Below are 13297 nucleotides of genomic sequence, written 5' to 3' on the forward strand. Positions count from 1 at the left end.
ATGAAAATATTACTGAAAAAGTCTGATTGGATAAAATGTTATTTGAAAAAGTATCTGATATTTTGTCAATTTAATTAGCAAGGTATTACTTCTTGTGTGAAAAATCTATGTAGAAAAAAAAAAACTGAATACATAATACATTACTTATTTGAAAAAGTAACTGATACTGTGAAAATTTAATGAGCAATGTATGACTGGTTGCATGAAAATCTGATTATGCGAAAAATCTGATTACATAAAGTTACGTTTTAAAAAAAAGTAACTGATAGTGTGTAAATTTACTGAGCAAAGTATTGTGTAAAAAAATCAGACTATGTGAAAAAAAATCTGAATACATATTACATTACTTATTTGAAAAAGTAACTGATACAGTGAAAATTTAATGAGCAATGTATGACTTGTTGCATGATCTGATTATGCGAAATCTGATTATGCGAAAAATTTGATTACGTAACTACTTATTTAAAAATAACTGATATTGTATACATTTAATGAAAAATATATCTGTGCATGAAAAAAAATATGATTACATAAAACTCTGAAAAAGTAACTGATATTTTAATAATTTAATGAGCAACGTATCACTTCTTGTGTGAAAAAAATCTGAATACTGTACATAATGCATTACTTTTTTGAAAAAGTAACTAATACGGTGTAAATTTAATGACTAACACACCCACTTGGGTGAAAATCTGATTACATACATATTTAAAAAGTAACTCATATTAGATTAGATGTTAGCAAAAAAATCTAACATGATGAAATGTCACATTCAATAATTGTTTCAACAAAATAACTATAAAAGTAATACATCACATTACTCATTACTCATTAGTTAAAAAAGCAATCCGATCGCACAACTTCTAACGCATTATCCCCAAAACACTGGTCACCACTATTAGAAAATCATGACATACATACAGACGAGGAACCATCTTTGCACCATTCATGGCACTGGACATCTTGCAGACTTCACTGTCCTAAAACAACATCACACTTCCTGCAGCTGCCAACAGCCAAGGTTCCAGATGTCCGACGGTTAGGTTAGATGTGTGAAAACAGACTCTGGCCTGTACTGACAGGGGCAGTATGGAGGGAAAGAGAGCGTCAAACAGTTCTGGTTAAGGCCTGGGCCACCCTCCTTCTCCGTATCCCCGCTGCAGGAATGCACTCTGCCGGCCAGAGCAAACTGAGGTTTATCTACAGCGGGAGGACTGGAATTGACTCGCAAACGAGCCTTACCGCAAACTCAATCATCAGAACTAAACAAAGAACATTTCACAGCTTGAAGTTCAGACCATCGGATCCTCTTTCCCGAAGTTCCACCGCCTGTATCCTCCTGCTGCTTTCCCAGGTTAACAGCTCGCATGGGAAATATAACCATGAAAAAACGTCAAAGAGGTGGTGCCACTCATGGATAATGAAAACAATGAACTGTGGGAACACTGAATCACATCAAACCAAACTGTGGGTTGCAGCAGTGCAATCAGTGTCCAATATTGACAAAAGTGAGTAGAAGATGACCAGTAACTTGTCAACAGCTAAATTATAAGGACGATTGAAAGAATCTCAGATTATTTGCAAGCGACATGCAAAAAAGCCTGCTTGTGTACTAAATGTAAATGCAATTTAAATGAAACACTGAAATAGTTTATTAAAGAAAACATCTCCTAACAACTATTCCTTGTTTTGTTTGTTTGTCTAGGATGTCTTTTTCCCCCTCTTGTACCCTATCTGGCAACACATATGGTGAAATATTCATCGCATCAAGCCAAAAAACAAACAAACAAAAAAACAACAACAACAACATTTGTTTCTATAAAAGGTGCAATTACACGGCACCAAGGTTATTAATAAAGGTAGGGTAGGCAATTTTTTATGAACACTGTTTGTTATACTGCTTGAAACTCTCTTTACATCTTGATAGCAATCAATAATATAAGTGGTCTAAATATAGACAAATGTACATACACCGATCAGGCATAACATTATGACCACCTTCCTAATATAGTGTTGTCCCCTCTTTTGCTGCCAAAACAGCCCTGACCCGTCGAGGCATGGACTCCTCTAGACCCCTGAAGGTGTGCTGTGGTATCTGACACCAAGATGTTAGCAGCAGATCCTTTAAAAGATTAGTTCAAATGAAAATTAGCCCAAGCTTTACTCACCATCAAGCCATCCTAGGTGTATATGACTTTCTTCTTTCTAATGAACATAATAGGAAAAATATTAATAAATATCCTGACGTATCCGAGCTTTATAATGGCAGTGAACGGGACCAATGAGTATGAGCTGAAGAAAGTGCTTCCATTCACATCCATCCATCATAAACATGTGCTCCAGGGGGTTAATAAAGGCCTTCTGAAGCGAAGCGATGCATCTGTGTAAAAAAATATCCATATTTAAACAAGTAATGAAGTGAAATATATAGCTTCCGCTAGACCACCTTCCGTATTCAACGAACAAAGAAAGTGTAAAACTCTTGCAGTTCACAAAGCTTACACTACGTCCTATGCCTTCCCTATTCAACTTACGGAAATAGTGTAACTGACACGATGGCAGTTTACACTTTCTTCGTAACTTGAATACGGTAGGCGGTCTGGCGGATATTTCTACGATTATGTTCATCAAAAAAACAGAAACTCATATACACCTAAGATGGCTTGAAGGTGAGTAAAGCTTGGGTTAATTTTCATTTGAGAGTGAACTAATCCTTTAAGTCTTGTAAGTTGTGAGGTGGAGCCTCCATGGATCGGACATGTTTGTTCAGCACATCCCACAGATGCTCGATTGGATTGAGATCTGGGGAAATTGGAGGTTAAGTCAACACCTCAAACTCGTTGTTGTGCTCCTCAAACCATTCCTGAACCATTTTTGCTTCATGGCAGGGCGCATTATCCTGCTGAAAGAGGTCACAACCACCAGGGAATACTGTTTCCATGAAAGACTGTTCATGGTCTGCAACAATGCTTAGGTAGGTGGTACGTGTCAAAGTAACATCCACATGGATGGCAGGACCCAAGGTTTCCCAGCAGAACATTGCCCAAACCATCACTCTGCCTCCGCCAGCTTGCCTTCTTCCCATAGTGCATCCTGGTGCCATGTGTTCCCCAGGTAAGCGATGCACAAGCACCTGGCCATCCACGTGATTTAAAAGAAAATGTGATTCATCAGACCAATCCACTTTCTTCCATTGCTCCATGATCCAGTTCTGATGCTCTCGTGTCCACTGTTGGTGCTTTCGGCGGTGGACAAGGGTCAGCATGGGCACCCTGACTGGTCTGCAGCTATGCAGCCCCATACGCAACAAACTGTGATGCACTGTGTATTCTGACACCTTTCTATCAGAACCAGCATTAACTTCTTGAGCAATTTGAGCTAAAGTGATCAGACCACACAGGCCAGTCTTCGCTCCCCATAGGCAAGACTTTTCTCCCCACGTGCATCAATGAGCCCTGTCCACCCACAACCCTGTCGCGGGTTCACCACTGTTCCTTCCTTGGAGCACTTTTGATAGATACTGACCACTGCAGACCGGGAACACCCCACAAGAGCTGCAGTTTTGGAGATGCTCTGACCCAGTCATCTAGCATCACAATTTGGCCCTTGTCAAACTCACTCAAATCCTTACGCTTGCCCATTTTTCCTGTTTCTAACACATCAACTTTGAGGACAAAATGTTCACTTGCTGCCTAATATATCCCACCAACTATCAGGTGCCGTGATGAAGAGATAATCAGTGTTATTCACTTCACCTGTCAGTGGTCATAATGTTATGCCTGATTGGTGTATATCTTCTGTGGAAGTCTCAGGACCAAAAAATATTTGTTGAATCACTGTGATGTTGACATGCATGCCAACATACACATTTTAATAATTTTAATAATGCATTTTAATAATGCATAATAATAAATGCAGCTGTAGACAGACAGTCACCGAGCACCACAAACAAACAGCAGCCGCATTTTATGTCGTAACCACAATCACGATATGACAACCCATGACGTTCCACCCGAAGCAGTTCATGTCCTCACGTCACGTCAACGTTATCAATGCCCAAATGAATCTGCAGCAGTCAGATGGTACAAGTCTGAGCTCTGTAAGTTGTTTACATTCATTATTATTATAATGTTATGTCCTTTGATTGCTGTCTCTTGTGCTCCTTTGCAAACTCTGCTGTGCGCGTTCATGTGTTTTGGAGGAGGCATGGCTTTGGAGACGCTCTGAAGAGAAGGTGAGATCTTATGCTTTCAAAGCTAGTTTGCGATTGCAAGCCTCTCCGAAATTGCCTACCCTACCTTTAACAACAACAACAACAAAAGTTAATTTTGGACTCTGAGTGCAATGAATGTCAATTGTCATCTTCATGCGGACCCAGAGGTCATAAACTTTACAGTACAGCTGGACACTTTGCTTTAAGTAGCAGAAGATGCATTCACCTTCCATCCGCAGTTACGACTGTAATGCACTCCGCAACTCCTCCCCCTCCCGTCTCTCTGGCCTGCACTGTAATTACGCAGGTCTCACCGGGGCTCTGTGTGTGCTAAAGGCCCAGGGCAGGTTGTACTGCAGGTCCCTGACAGGCCCATTTCCAGGGTGATTAATGAGCACAGAGGCCTTACGCTACCTAAACCAGCCCAAAGTGAGTCTGCATAGGAATTGCCCTTGAGTGCTCTCCTGCAGCAGGGAGGGAGGGGGTACAAGTTCTTTAACACACACTGCCTGGAGCCCTGATAGTGAACACTGTGATGCTGAACCAGGGGGGCACAGGACCAATGCCAGCCCACAGACACTGGAGCCGTTCTTAATACACAGCAGATGCCACAGAGAACGTCTTTACCTAAACCTCCTAAAACCCTTCAGACATCTTTTCTCAGAAGCACAGAACTTTCCAGAATGTTCCAGATGGTGTGAAGCAGAAGAGTCTCTAAGAGCTGTTTGTGAAAATGGATCTCACAAAAATTAATCAAGAACATACCCTGGTCATGCTTCAAAATAAAATAAAATAAAATAGGACCATTTATTTATTCAATTCATTTTTATAACTGTATTAATTTCATGACAATTTAGCACATTTATCTTATAAATTCTTATTAAATGTAACATTAAAAAAAAAAAAAAAAAAAAAAAAAATTGTAAATTGTAATTAAATAATTAATTTGGTAAATTTTAAAGTTAGTTCTTTTTACATTATTAAAGTGCAATTATAAGTAAACATCATTGCAGTATTTGTTGTACTAAAATAGTTCATTCTAATTAAAAAAATTATTTGAATTCAAAGGTCATAAAAAAAAATTTCAATAAATTGTGAATACTGTTACATGCAAAAAATCTTAATGGTCCTAAAATAGGTATCATTTATGCTAAATGTACTTTTAACTTTTTTTTTTTTCTTTATTACTTGAATTTGGGATCAAAACACTGATTTTTCACACTTTTTTCGTTTTTAACTACACCTATTAAAACATTTTTGTTAACTGAAATAAAGCTGAAATAAAATAAAATCTCTAATTTTTAATTTTCTAATTTCTTCTACATTTCTAATTTTCTAATTTAAAGCTGAAGCACTCAAATTATTAAGTGGAAATAAATAAAAACTAAATCTAAAACTGAAATTAAAATCAAATTGACCTAAGTAGTAATATTTAATATGAGCAAAAATTAAAATTAAAATTTTACTAAAAATTTAAATTAAAACAATATAAAAAAATATAAAAATAAAAGTCAACTCAAAATATTAATAAAAAAATATATTATTATATTATTAATATCAAGCCAGTCAAACACTGCTACATTTTTTTCCAGCCATTGAAGCTGGACTTTACAATCTTATACAGTTGTGTGTGAGTGTGAGAAAAAGGCTTCTGCATCTGCAGGAGGAAAAAAGGGGTTTCCACAAGTGTCAATGGAAGCAAAGGTCACGGAGTTTGTTCCACGTTTTTGGAACCAGTTCTTAGTAAGTAAACCTGAACTGGTCTAAGCAACCCTAGTGAAAGTCTGACAGGGCAGGACACATTGGGAAGAAGTGGGTTAGTTTTACAGTACCCGTCTTGCGGAGCGGGAAGTCGTCTTTGGGGTCGTACATTCCCAGCACCGGGTGGTTGTAAGTGGAAATCCCTGTCTGAGGTGGTGAGCTCTGGTCCAGAGAGCTGTGCTGGGTTTTCCTGTGGAACAAATCACAAACACACATGAGAGCAAGCATAGGTTCTCAAATATGTGCATTTCAAGACATTTCCACACACAGCTGCTCTCCATTCCCAGCACTAGGTCCGGTTTCTGCCAACTGCCAGGAATGCAAACTCAGATCACCCATAATGCCTCAGTGCAGCCTAAGAGTGGGGGGCGAGGCATCGTTCTGTTTACAAATAAACATGCATATATGACACACATTCAGACTCCAAAACATCAGTGGCAGCCTATCAAAGCTCTGCAGAAAAAATAAAGAAATTAGCTCCTCCTTAACGGGAAAACAACTGCACTGGGGCATCTAAGGTCAGCTGGCATCACCGCAGACTCAAGAATTTAATCTGCCTATCGTCAGCTCATCTCAAACAGACCAGGAGCGCCAATGATCTGGTGCACAGAAGCTACAGAAATAACTCACTTTTGATCAGTCCTACTGCAAATGTTGAAATCAATATGGTGAATGTCTGTAAAGAGGAAGCAATTGGCTGAAACATACAGCACCATTCAAATGGTTGGGGGTCAGTGGGGTTTTTATTTATTTATTTATTTATTATTGTGAAAGAAATACTTTTATTTGATCAAATGTCAGCACAACTGTTTTCAACACTGATAATAATAAGAATATTTCTTGAGCAGCAAATCAGCATATTAGAATGATTTCTTAGGGATCATGTGACACTGAAGAGTGGAGTAATGATGCTGAATAGTGTTGTAGTCAAGACCACCTAAACCAAGACCAGTGTGTGTCGAGACCAAGACAAGACCAAGACCAGACTAGCACTCCTCAAATTCATTTGAAAGATCCACATTTACTGCCTGAGAAATGTCTTATTTTTAATCAATAATTACAATTAGAATAATAAGACGCTATTTAGAGCTGTTACCACTCAATCGAAATCACTAACAACAAAATTCATCTTTAAACTGCAGAGGTGGAACAGAAGTTGCATCTGAATTGGTACAATTACAAATGCATAAATAATGTTGAGATTAATGTTTTAAAAATAACATTTTGTTTATTGAACATTTGTATAAAAAAAAATGCAATTGTGCTCATATTTGTGAAAACAGCCCTCTTTCTTTTGATATTGCTTAAATGCTAATTATATCATATGTTATAATATAAATGTCAAGATCTTATACAAGTACTTTTTTGCAATAATATCTTTAATTTTGTGGGCATTTTTGACACAATCCCTTGTTGATTTTTGACCCAGCACAACAGTAACAAAATAAATGATATTAGAAATAAGTTATTGATTGCATTTGAAGCAGGAAGTTTTACATCCAATCAAATGAATGATGTTAACAAAGAAATCAGACAATGCAACGGCAATATAGCGATATCCCCGCAGTTGTGGTCTTGACCGGTCTTGAAATAAAATTCTCTAAATTCACTAAAAGTCCTTTTAGTCTGAGACCAAGACAAGACCGAGACTAAATGCGGCCGAGACCAAGATAAGACCTTCAAAAAATGGTCTTAAGAGCGGTCTCAAGTACTACAACACTAATGCTGAAAATTCAGTTTTACATCACAGAAATAAATTACATTTTAAAATAGATTCAAATAGAAAACAGTTATTTTAAATTATAACAAATAAACACAGCCTTGGTGAGTATACAAGACTTCTTTATTAAAAAAATAAATAAAATACAGACCCAAAACTTTGGAACGCAAGTACGGAAGTACTGTATGTGAATGCAAAAGCCTGGAATATTTCATTCAAAAAGAATGCTCTCTTCCAATTTTCCTAGCCTCACAGATGAGGAGTGTGAAAGGTGGGCTTGATGCAGTGTGAGTTTTTCACACAAATACTCCCATGTTCACATACACACACAATGATACACTTCCACCTCCTCACCATTATCTTTCACACACGAGGAGTTCCCCAATCAAAACTTGTTCAAATTTTTCAAGAATGCAGAGATGCAGAGACAGCCAGCTACATCTTTTGTGTGTTGAAGAGGGAAAACGAAACTGTCAATCAATCAAAACAGAAACTTATATAACATGCTTTTACTTTGGAAAACTGCTGCAAGCAAAAAACTAAGCTACAGGGATATTCACTCTGAAGTTTGGCATCGACTTCATGTAGCATGTGGAACTTTAGCTCAGTTTTGATCTACCATTAAGATCCTTCGCAGATGATCTGATCACAAGTGGTCAATGCTAAATATAGGTGTAAACAGGCCCAAAACACTTTAGTATTCGATCACTCAAACCATATTTAGAGGTACTTGTTACCACATCGTATTCACAGTGTAAACCCAATCTGTCCTGATGCATCTCAGACAGCAATGAAACACCGACCTACTCGATTGTCAGTCAATCACTGTGCTCATTATTTAGAGAAGCATGAAATAAAAAAATAAAATAAAATAAAATAAAATACTTTTTTTTTTTTTTTAGATATATCTATTACTGGTTGATAATCTGTCATTACTGGGGAAAAAAAGAAAAAAAAAAGGAACAAAATTTTGTTTGTGACAGGTGCAGTTACATTGCACAATGATCCATTCTGTTTGTAATAAATATGCAAAAACAATGCAAAAAAAAAAAAAAGAAAAAAGTGAAATAATCATTCTTACAGGGTATAAATAAAACAAAAAAAAAATATTCTAGCTTGTCTCAAAGAGCAATAAACTAACATTCTCAATATGAAAAGTTTGTAAATTGTACATATTTTTAAAAAGCATATAATACATTTTTAACATTTGTTTTTGATTACTGCACCAAGGTTATAATCGTTAACGAAAACGAACGAAAAAACGAAAACTAGGTGGGAAAAAACATTGTCGTTAACTGAAATAAAATAAAAACGAGGCATTACAAAAAAACGATAACTAACTAAAACTGTAATGTGTGTTTGGCAAAACTAACTAAAATAAAATAAAATTATAGATTAAATGTCCTTAGTTTTCGTCTTTATCAATGTCTTTCATAGAGCAAATATTGTTCAGCTGCATTTCCTTTCCCTGCGTCTCTCACATACACGCGCGTCCGTGCGCGCGCGCACACACACAGCCCCTCCCCTCAGGGATGTGTAAATTTTTGGTAGATTTTTTTTGCAATTTTGTGAAGGTGTCACACACACACTAAAAAAATTGAAAAGCTGTATTTAAAGTTTTTTTTTAATTATTATTATTTGTTATTTGTCATGTTCTTTTCTCAGATTGAGCTCCCTGACAATCTGACAGAAATGTCTTGTTGTGGCTCAAAAATGGGTTGAATACATGCGGTTCATGTATGTCTTCTTTAGTCTGTTGGCTCTTTAGGTTTTTTACTGGCACACGTCACTTACTCATTTTGCACTTACTGCGGAGTGTTGAGACTGTTTACATATTTGTGCCCATATGTACATTTTCTGTACTGGTTTTATTTTTGAATGAATATTTTCTAAAATTATATGATGTTTTTGTTGAGTTATTATTACACAATACTTTTTCTGACCTTTTTGAATCTTGCCCCTGACAAATAACCCAAATTACAAAAAAAGACTAAAACTAACACTAAAACTAATAAAAACTAAACTAAAACTAAGCATTTTCAAAAAATCAAAACTAAACTAAACTAGCAAACCCACTTTAAAAACTAATTAAAACTAAACTGAATTTGAAAACAAAAAGTCAAAACGAAATAAAAATAAAAACTAATGAAAAATGCAAAACTATAATAACCTTGTACTGCACATGCCTTTTTATTATATTGTACTTATTATTTATTTCCTAAATTTTCACTTTTTATTAATTTGACATTAATTTCCCCCTTATCCTTTTTTTTTTTTTTTTTTAATCAGTTTCTTAATATTTTTGATAGGTGAAGCACTTTATACATTTTATTCTTTGCTTTTTTGCACTTTACAAAGTCATTACAAACTCATTACTCATACTGATGTAGTATGTGATATATATAGTCACAAAAGCAGAAAAGACGCTCTCCCTGACACATATGAATGGCATGTTAACCGTAAGTGTAAACTGCAAGTAAATCTGTCTCAGTTGACCACTCTGTTAAAGTCAGATGTAAACAGGCCCCTAAAAAATATCCTTTTTTGAAATATCAGCCCTGAGCAGGTCGTGATACTCACCCGTACCAGTAGCGTGGGTCACTGGGCAGGCAGTGGTTGAGGCTCCTCTGGGCCAGCGCTTTCTTCTTGTTGAGGACAAACTCCTGCAACCTCATCTTCACCTCAGTGCTCGCCACAGCACCTGTCGATCAGAGCTCGCAGTTTAGGAAGATCACAAACATCCAAGCAGCGGGACATTAATGGCATTCTCAAAGCCTCTAGCTGCGTTATACAGCTAGATTTCTCTAAAAGCCTTGGGAAGGCTTTTATGCATTTGTGACTGTCAATTTCTTCACCACTTCTACACCCTGTAATTTGCAGTGCTGTAATTTCGTCTTCTAAATGGTCTTAAAAAACTCTTAATAGTCTCTTCAGCATGAGACAGAGAAGATCGAACAGTCCCCAATTGATCACGACTACAAAGGCTGACACTTGTTTTCTGGTGTCAATAAACAACTATTCCACTGCAGCCGACTCGGTTCAGATATCTCTTTACATCTGAGAGAAACAGTCCCTTTATCCTGTCTTAAATAGAGAGCAGACTCTCTATTCCAATTCCACAGAGACCGCAACGGTTAAACAAAGATGTCTTTTTTCTCACTATTGTTCTCACTCTGAAAGAAACACATCAGATGGATGAATTCTCACAGCTTTTCCTTCAATTACCACCTTTCCCTTCGTCTGTAAACATGTCCCTAGAGGCCGTCGCTGGTGTACGTACACATCTGCGCCGCCAGACAACACGCGCTCCTCGCAGGCAACAGGTGACTGCCGTGTCAACAACAACAGAGATGGATAAAAATAGACTGGCTGTACTGCCAGGAACATTCAAGATAAGAATATACTAGAAAATACACATAACTAGTGCAAGTTTCTCATACCTGTAACTATAAAAATTGTGTGCAACAAACTTAATGGGCACGAGAGGTGTGTTATTACTTTTTTTAAGCTATTAGTCCAACAATTTTGGCCTGACGGACAATGACATTTAAAGGTGCCCTAGAATTAAAAATTGAATTTATCTTGGCATAGTTGAATAACAAGAGTTCAGTACATGGAAATGACATACAGTGAGTTTCAAACTCCATTGCTTCCTCCTTCTTATGTAAATCTCATTTGTTTAAAAGACCTCCGAAAAACAGGCGAATCTCAACATAACACCGACTGTTACGTAACAGTCGGGATCATTAATATGAATGACCCCAATATTTGCATATGCCAGCCCATGTTCAAGGCATTACACAAGGGCAGCCAGTATTAAAGTCTGGATCTGTGCACAGCTGAATCATCAGACTAGGTAAGCAAGCAAGAACAAAAAAATGGCAGATGGAGCAATAATAACTGACATGATCCATAATTACATGATATTTTTAGTGATATTTGTAAATTGTCTTTCTAAATGTTTTGTTAGCATGTTAGCATATCCAAATAAATACTATACTCACATGATCCGAAGCATGCATGCAGTATGCATGACGAACATCTTGTAAAGATCCATTTGAGGGTTATATTAGCTGTGTGAACTTTGTAAATGCACTGTATTATAGTCGAGAGCTCGAGGGGGGCAGGGAACGCACGATTTAAAGGGGCCGGAGCCTGAATCGGTGCATAGTTAATGATGCCCCAAAATAGGCAGTTAAAAAAATTAATTTAAAAAAATGTATGGGGTATTTTGAGCTGAAACTTCACAGACACATTCAGGGGACACCTTAGACTTATATTACATCTTGTAAAAACTGGTTCTAGGGCACCTTTAAGAAAAAATACCAGAGATTAACAGCGAAGAAGGGGGAGGCATATAGTAATGCCCCAAGCAGGGTCACTGCTCCATTAAGGGGAGACGATATTTTCCCCCTGGAATTGATTTCCAGGGGCATTTTTACCTTTGTAAAGGAATTTTTTATAATTACATTATTAATTATGTAGTTCAGTCATGAAATTTATCAGCACAGGCTGATAGGTCCTTTACATGAAATCTGCAAGCTATCACATCATTACCGCATGGCACAAGCTGATTGGCCTCTACTGATCCTGCAGCCAATGAGATTGCTTGCTCAACATTTAAATAGTCTGGTTCAATGTTTGCTTTAATAAAACCGTTATTCACTGTGAAACTTTCTCAATTTTGGTTATGAAAAGCGAGTACAGTGAGAAACATCCACGCCACAGTGCTAATTAGCCTAATAAGTGGAAGACCTTCATGTGTTTCAGTCAGGTAACGAGATGTTTTAGGACACTCACTCTCTTGGCCGCGTTCTTTGTTTTTGAGTAACTGGAGCTTCTGTTCCCGCTGCTGTTTCTCCAGTTCCTGTTCCTGACGATGGCGCTCCAACTTCCGCTGGTGTTCCAGGAGCTCCTGCTGATGTTTCAGGGCCAGGAGGTCCTGCTGATGCTGAAGGGGGAGGGGGGAGGACACAGCACATTATTCAAGCAAATTTACCAGACCTTAATTTCAATTGTCTTAAAGGATAAGTTCACTTCTGAATGAAAATTTCCTGATAAAATCTGATAAAATTTTTGAAGAATGCGGAAAGCAGAAGCACTTGCAAGGCGATCATTTGTGTTTATAAAGCATATACAGTTGTATTTTTTTCTAAAATGACTGATCGTTTCGCTAGATAAGACCCTTATTCCTCGTCTGGTATTGTTTAAAGCCCTTTGAAGCTGCACTGAAACTGTCATTTTGACCTTCAACCATTTGGAGGCCATTGAAGTCCACTATAAGGAGAATAATCCTGGAATGTTTTCATCAAAAACCTTTATTTCTTTTCGACTGACGAAAGAAAGACATGAACATCTTGGATGACATGGGGGTGAGTAAATTATCAGGAACATTTTATTTGAAAGTGAACTAATCCTTTAAAAATTCAAGTTCAAGTTAGTCTGGAAACAATATAAAAGGTCGTATATTTTAAATATTTGTTTAATGGCATTTTTTTGAAGGCCAGTATCACCGATACCAATACTTTTGAAAAGTAGTGTGTGCATTTTTTTCTTAACACTTCTTCACTAACATGTTTCACATGGAAACAAATCAGATTACA

The 13297-nt window shown here is 37.1% G+C and overlaps 1 protein-coding gene across 4 annotated transcripts in view; it reads right to left on the reverse strand.

Annotated features, from left to right (window-relative positions):
• Positions 1–13297, reverse strand: part of hdac4 (histone deacetylase 4) — a 259783-nt gene that overhangs the window by 84691 nt on the left and 161795 nt on the right. For all 4 annotated transcript variants that reach the window (XM_048194567.1, XM_048194569.1, XM_048194570.1 and 1 more), the window contains 3 exons: positions 12495–12645; positions 10275–10395; positions 6046–6164 (listed from right to left, as the gene is read on the reverse strand). In XM_048194567.1, the coding sequence (XP_048050524.1) occupies positions 6046–6164; positions 10275–10395; positions 12495–12645 (391 nt within the window). The remainder of the gene's footprint in view (positions 1–6045; positions 6165–10274; positions 10396–12494; positions 12646–13297) is intronic.

Source organism: Megalobrama amblycephala, linkage group LG6 (genome assembly GCF_018812025.1).
Source record: "Megalobrama amblycephala isolate DHTTF-2021 linkage group LG6, ASM1881202v1, whole genome shotgun sequence".
NCBI lineage: Eukaryota > Metazoa > Chordata > Actinopteri > Cypriniformes > Xenocyprididae > Megalobrama > Megalobrama amblycephala.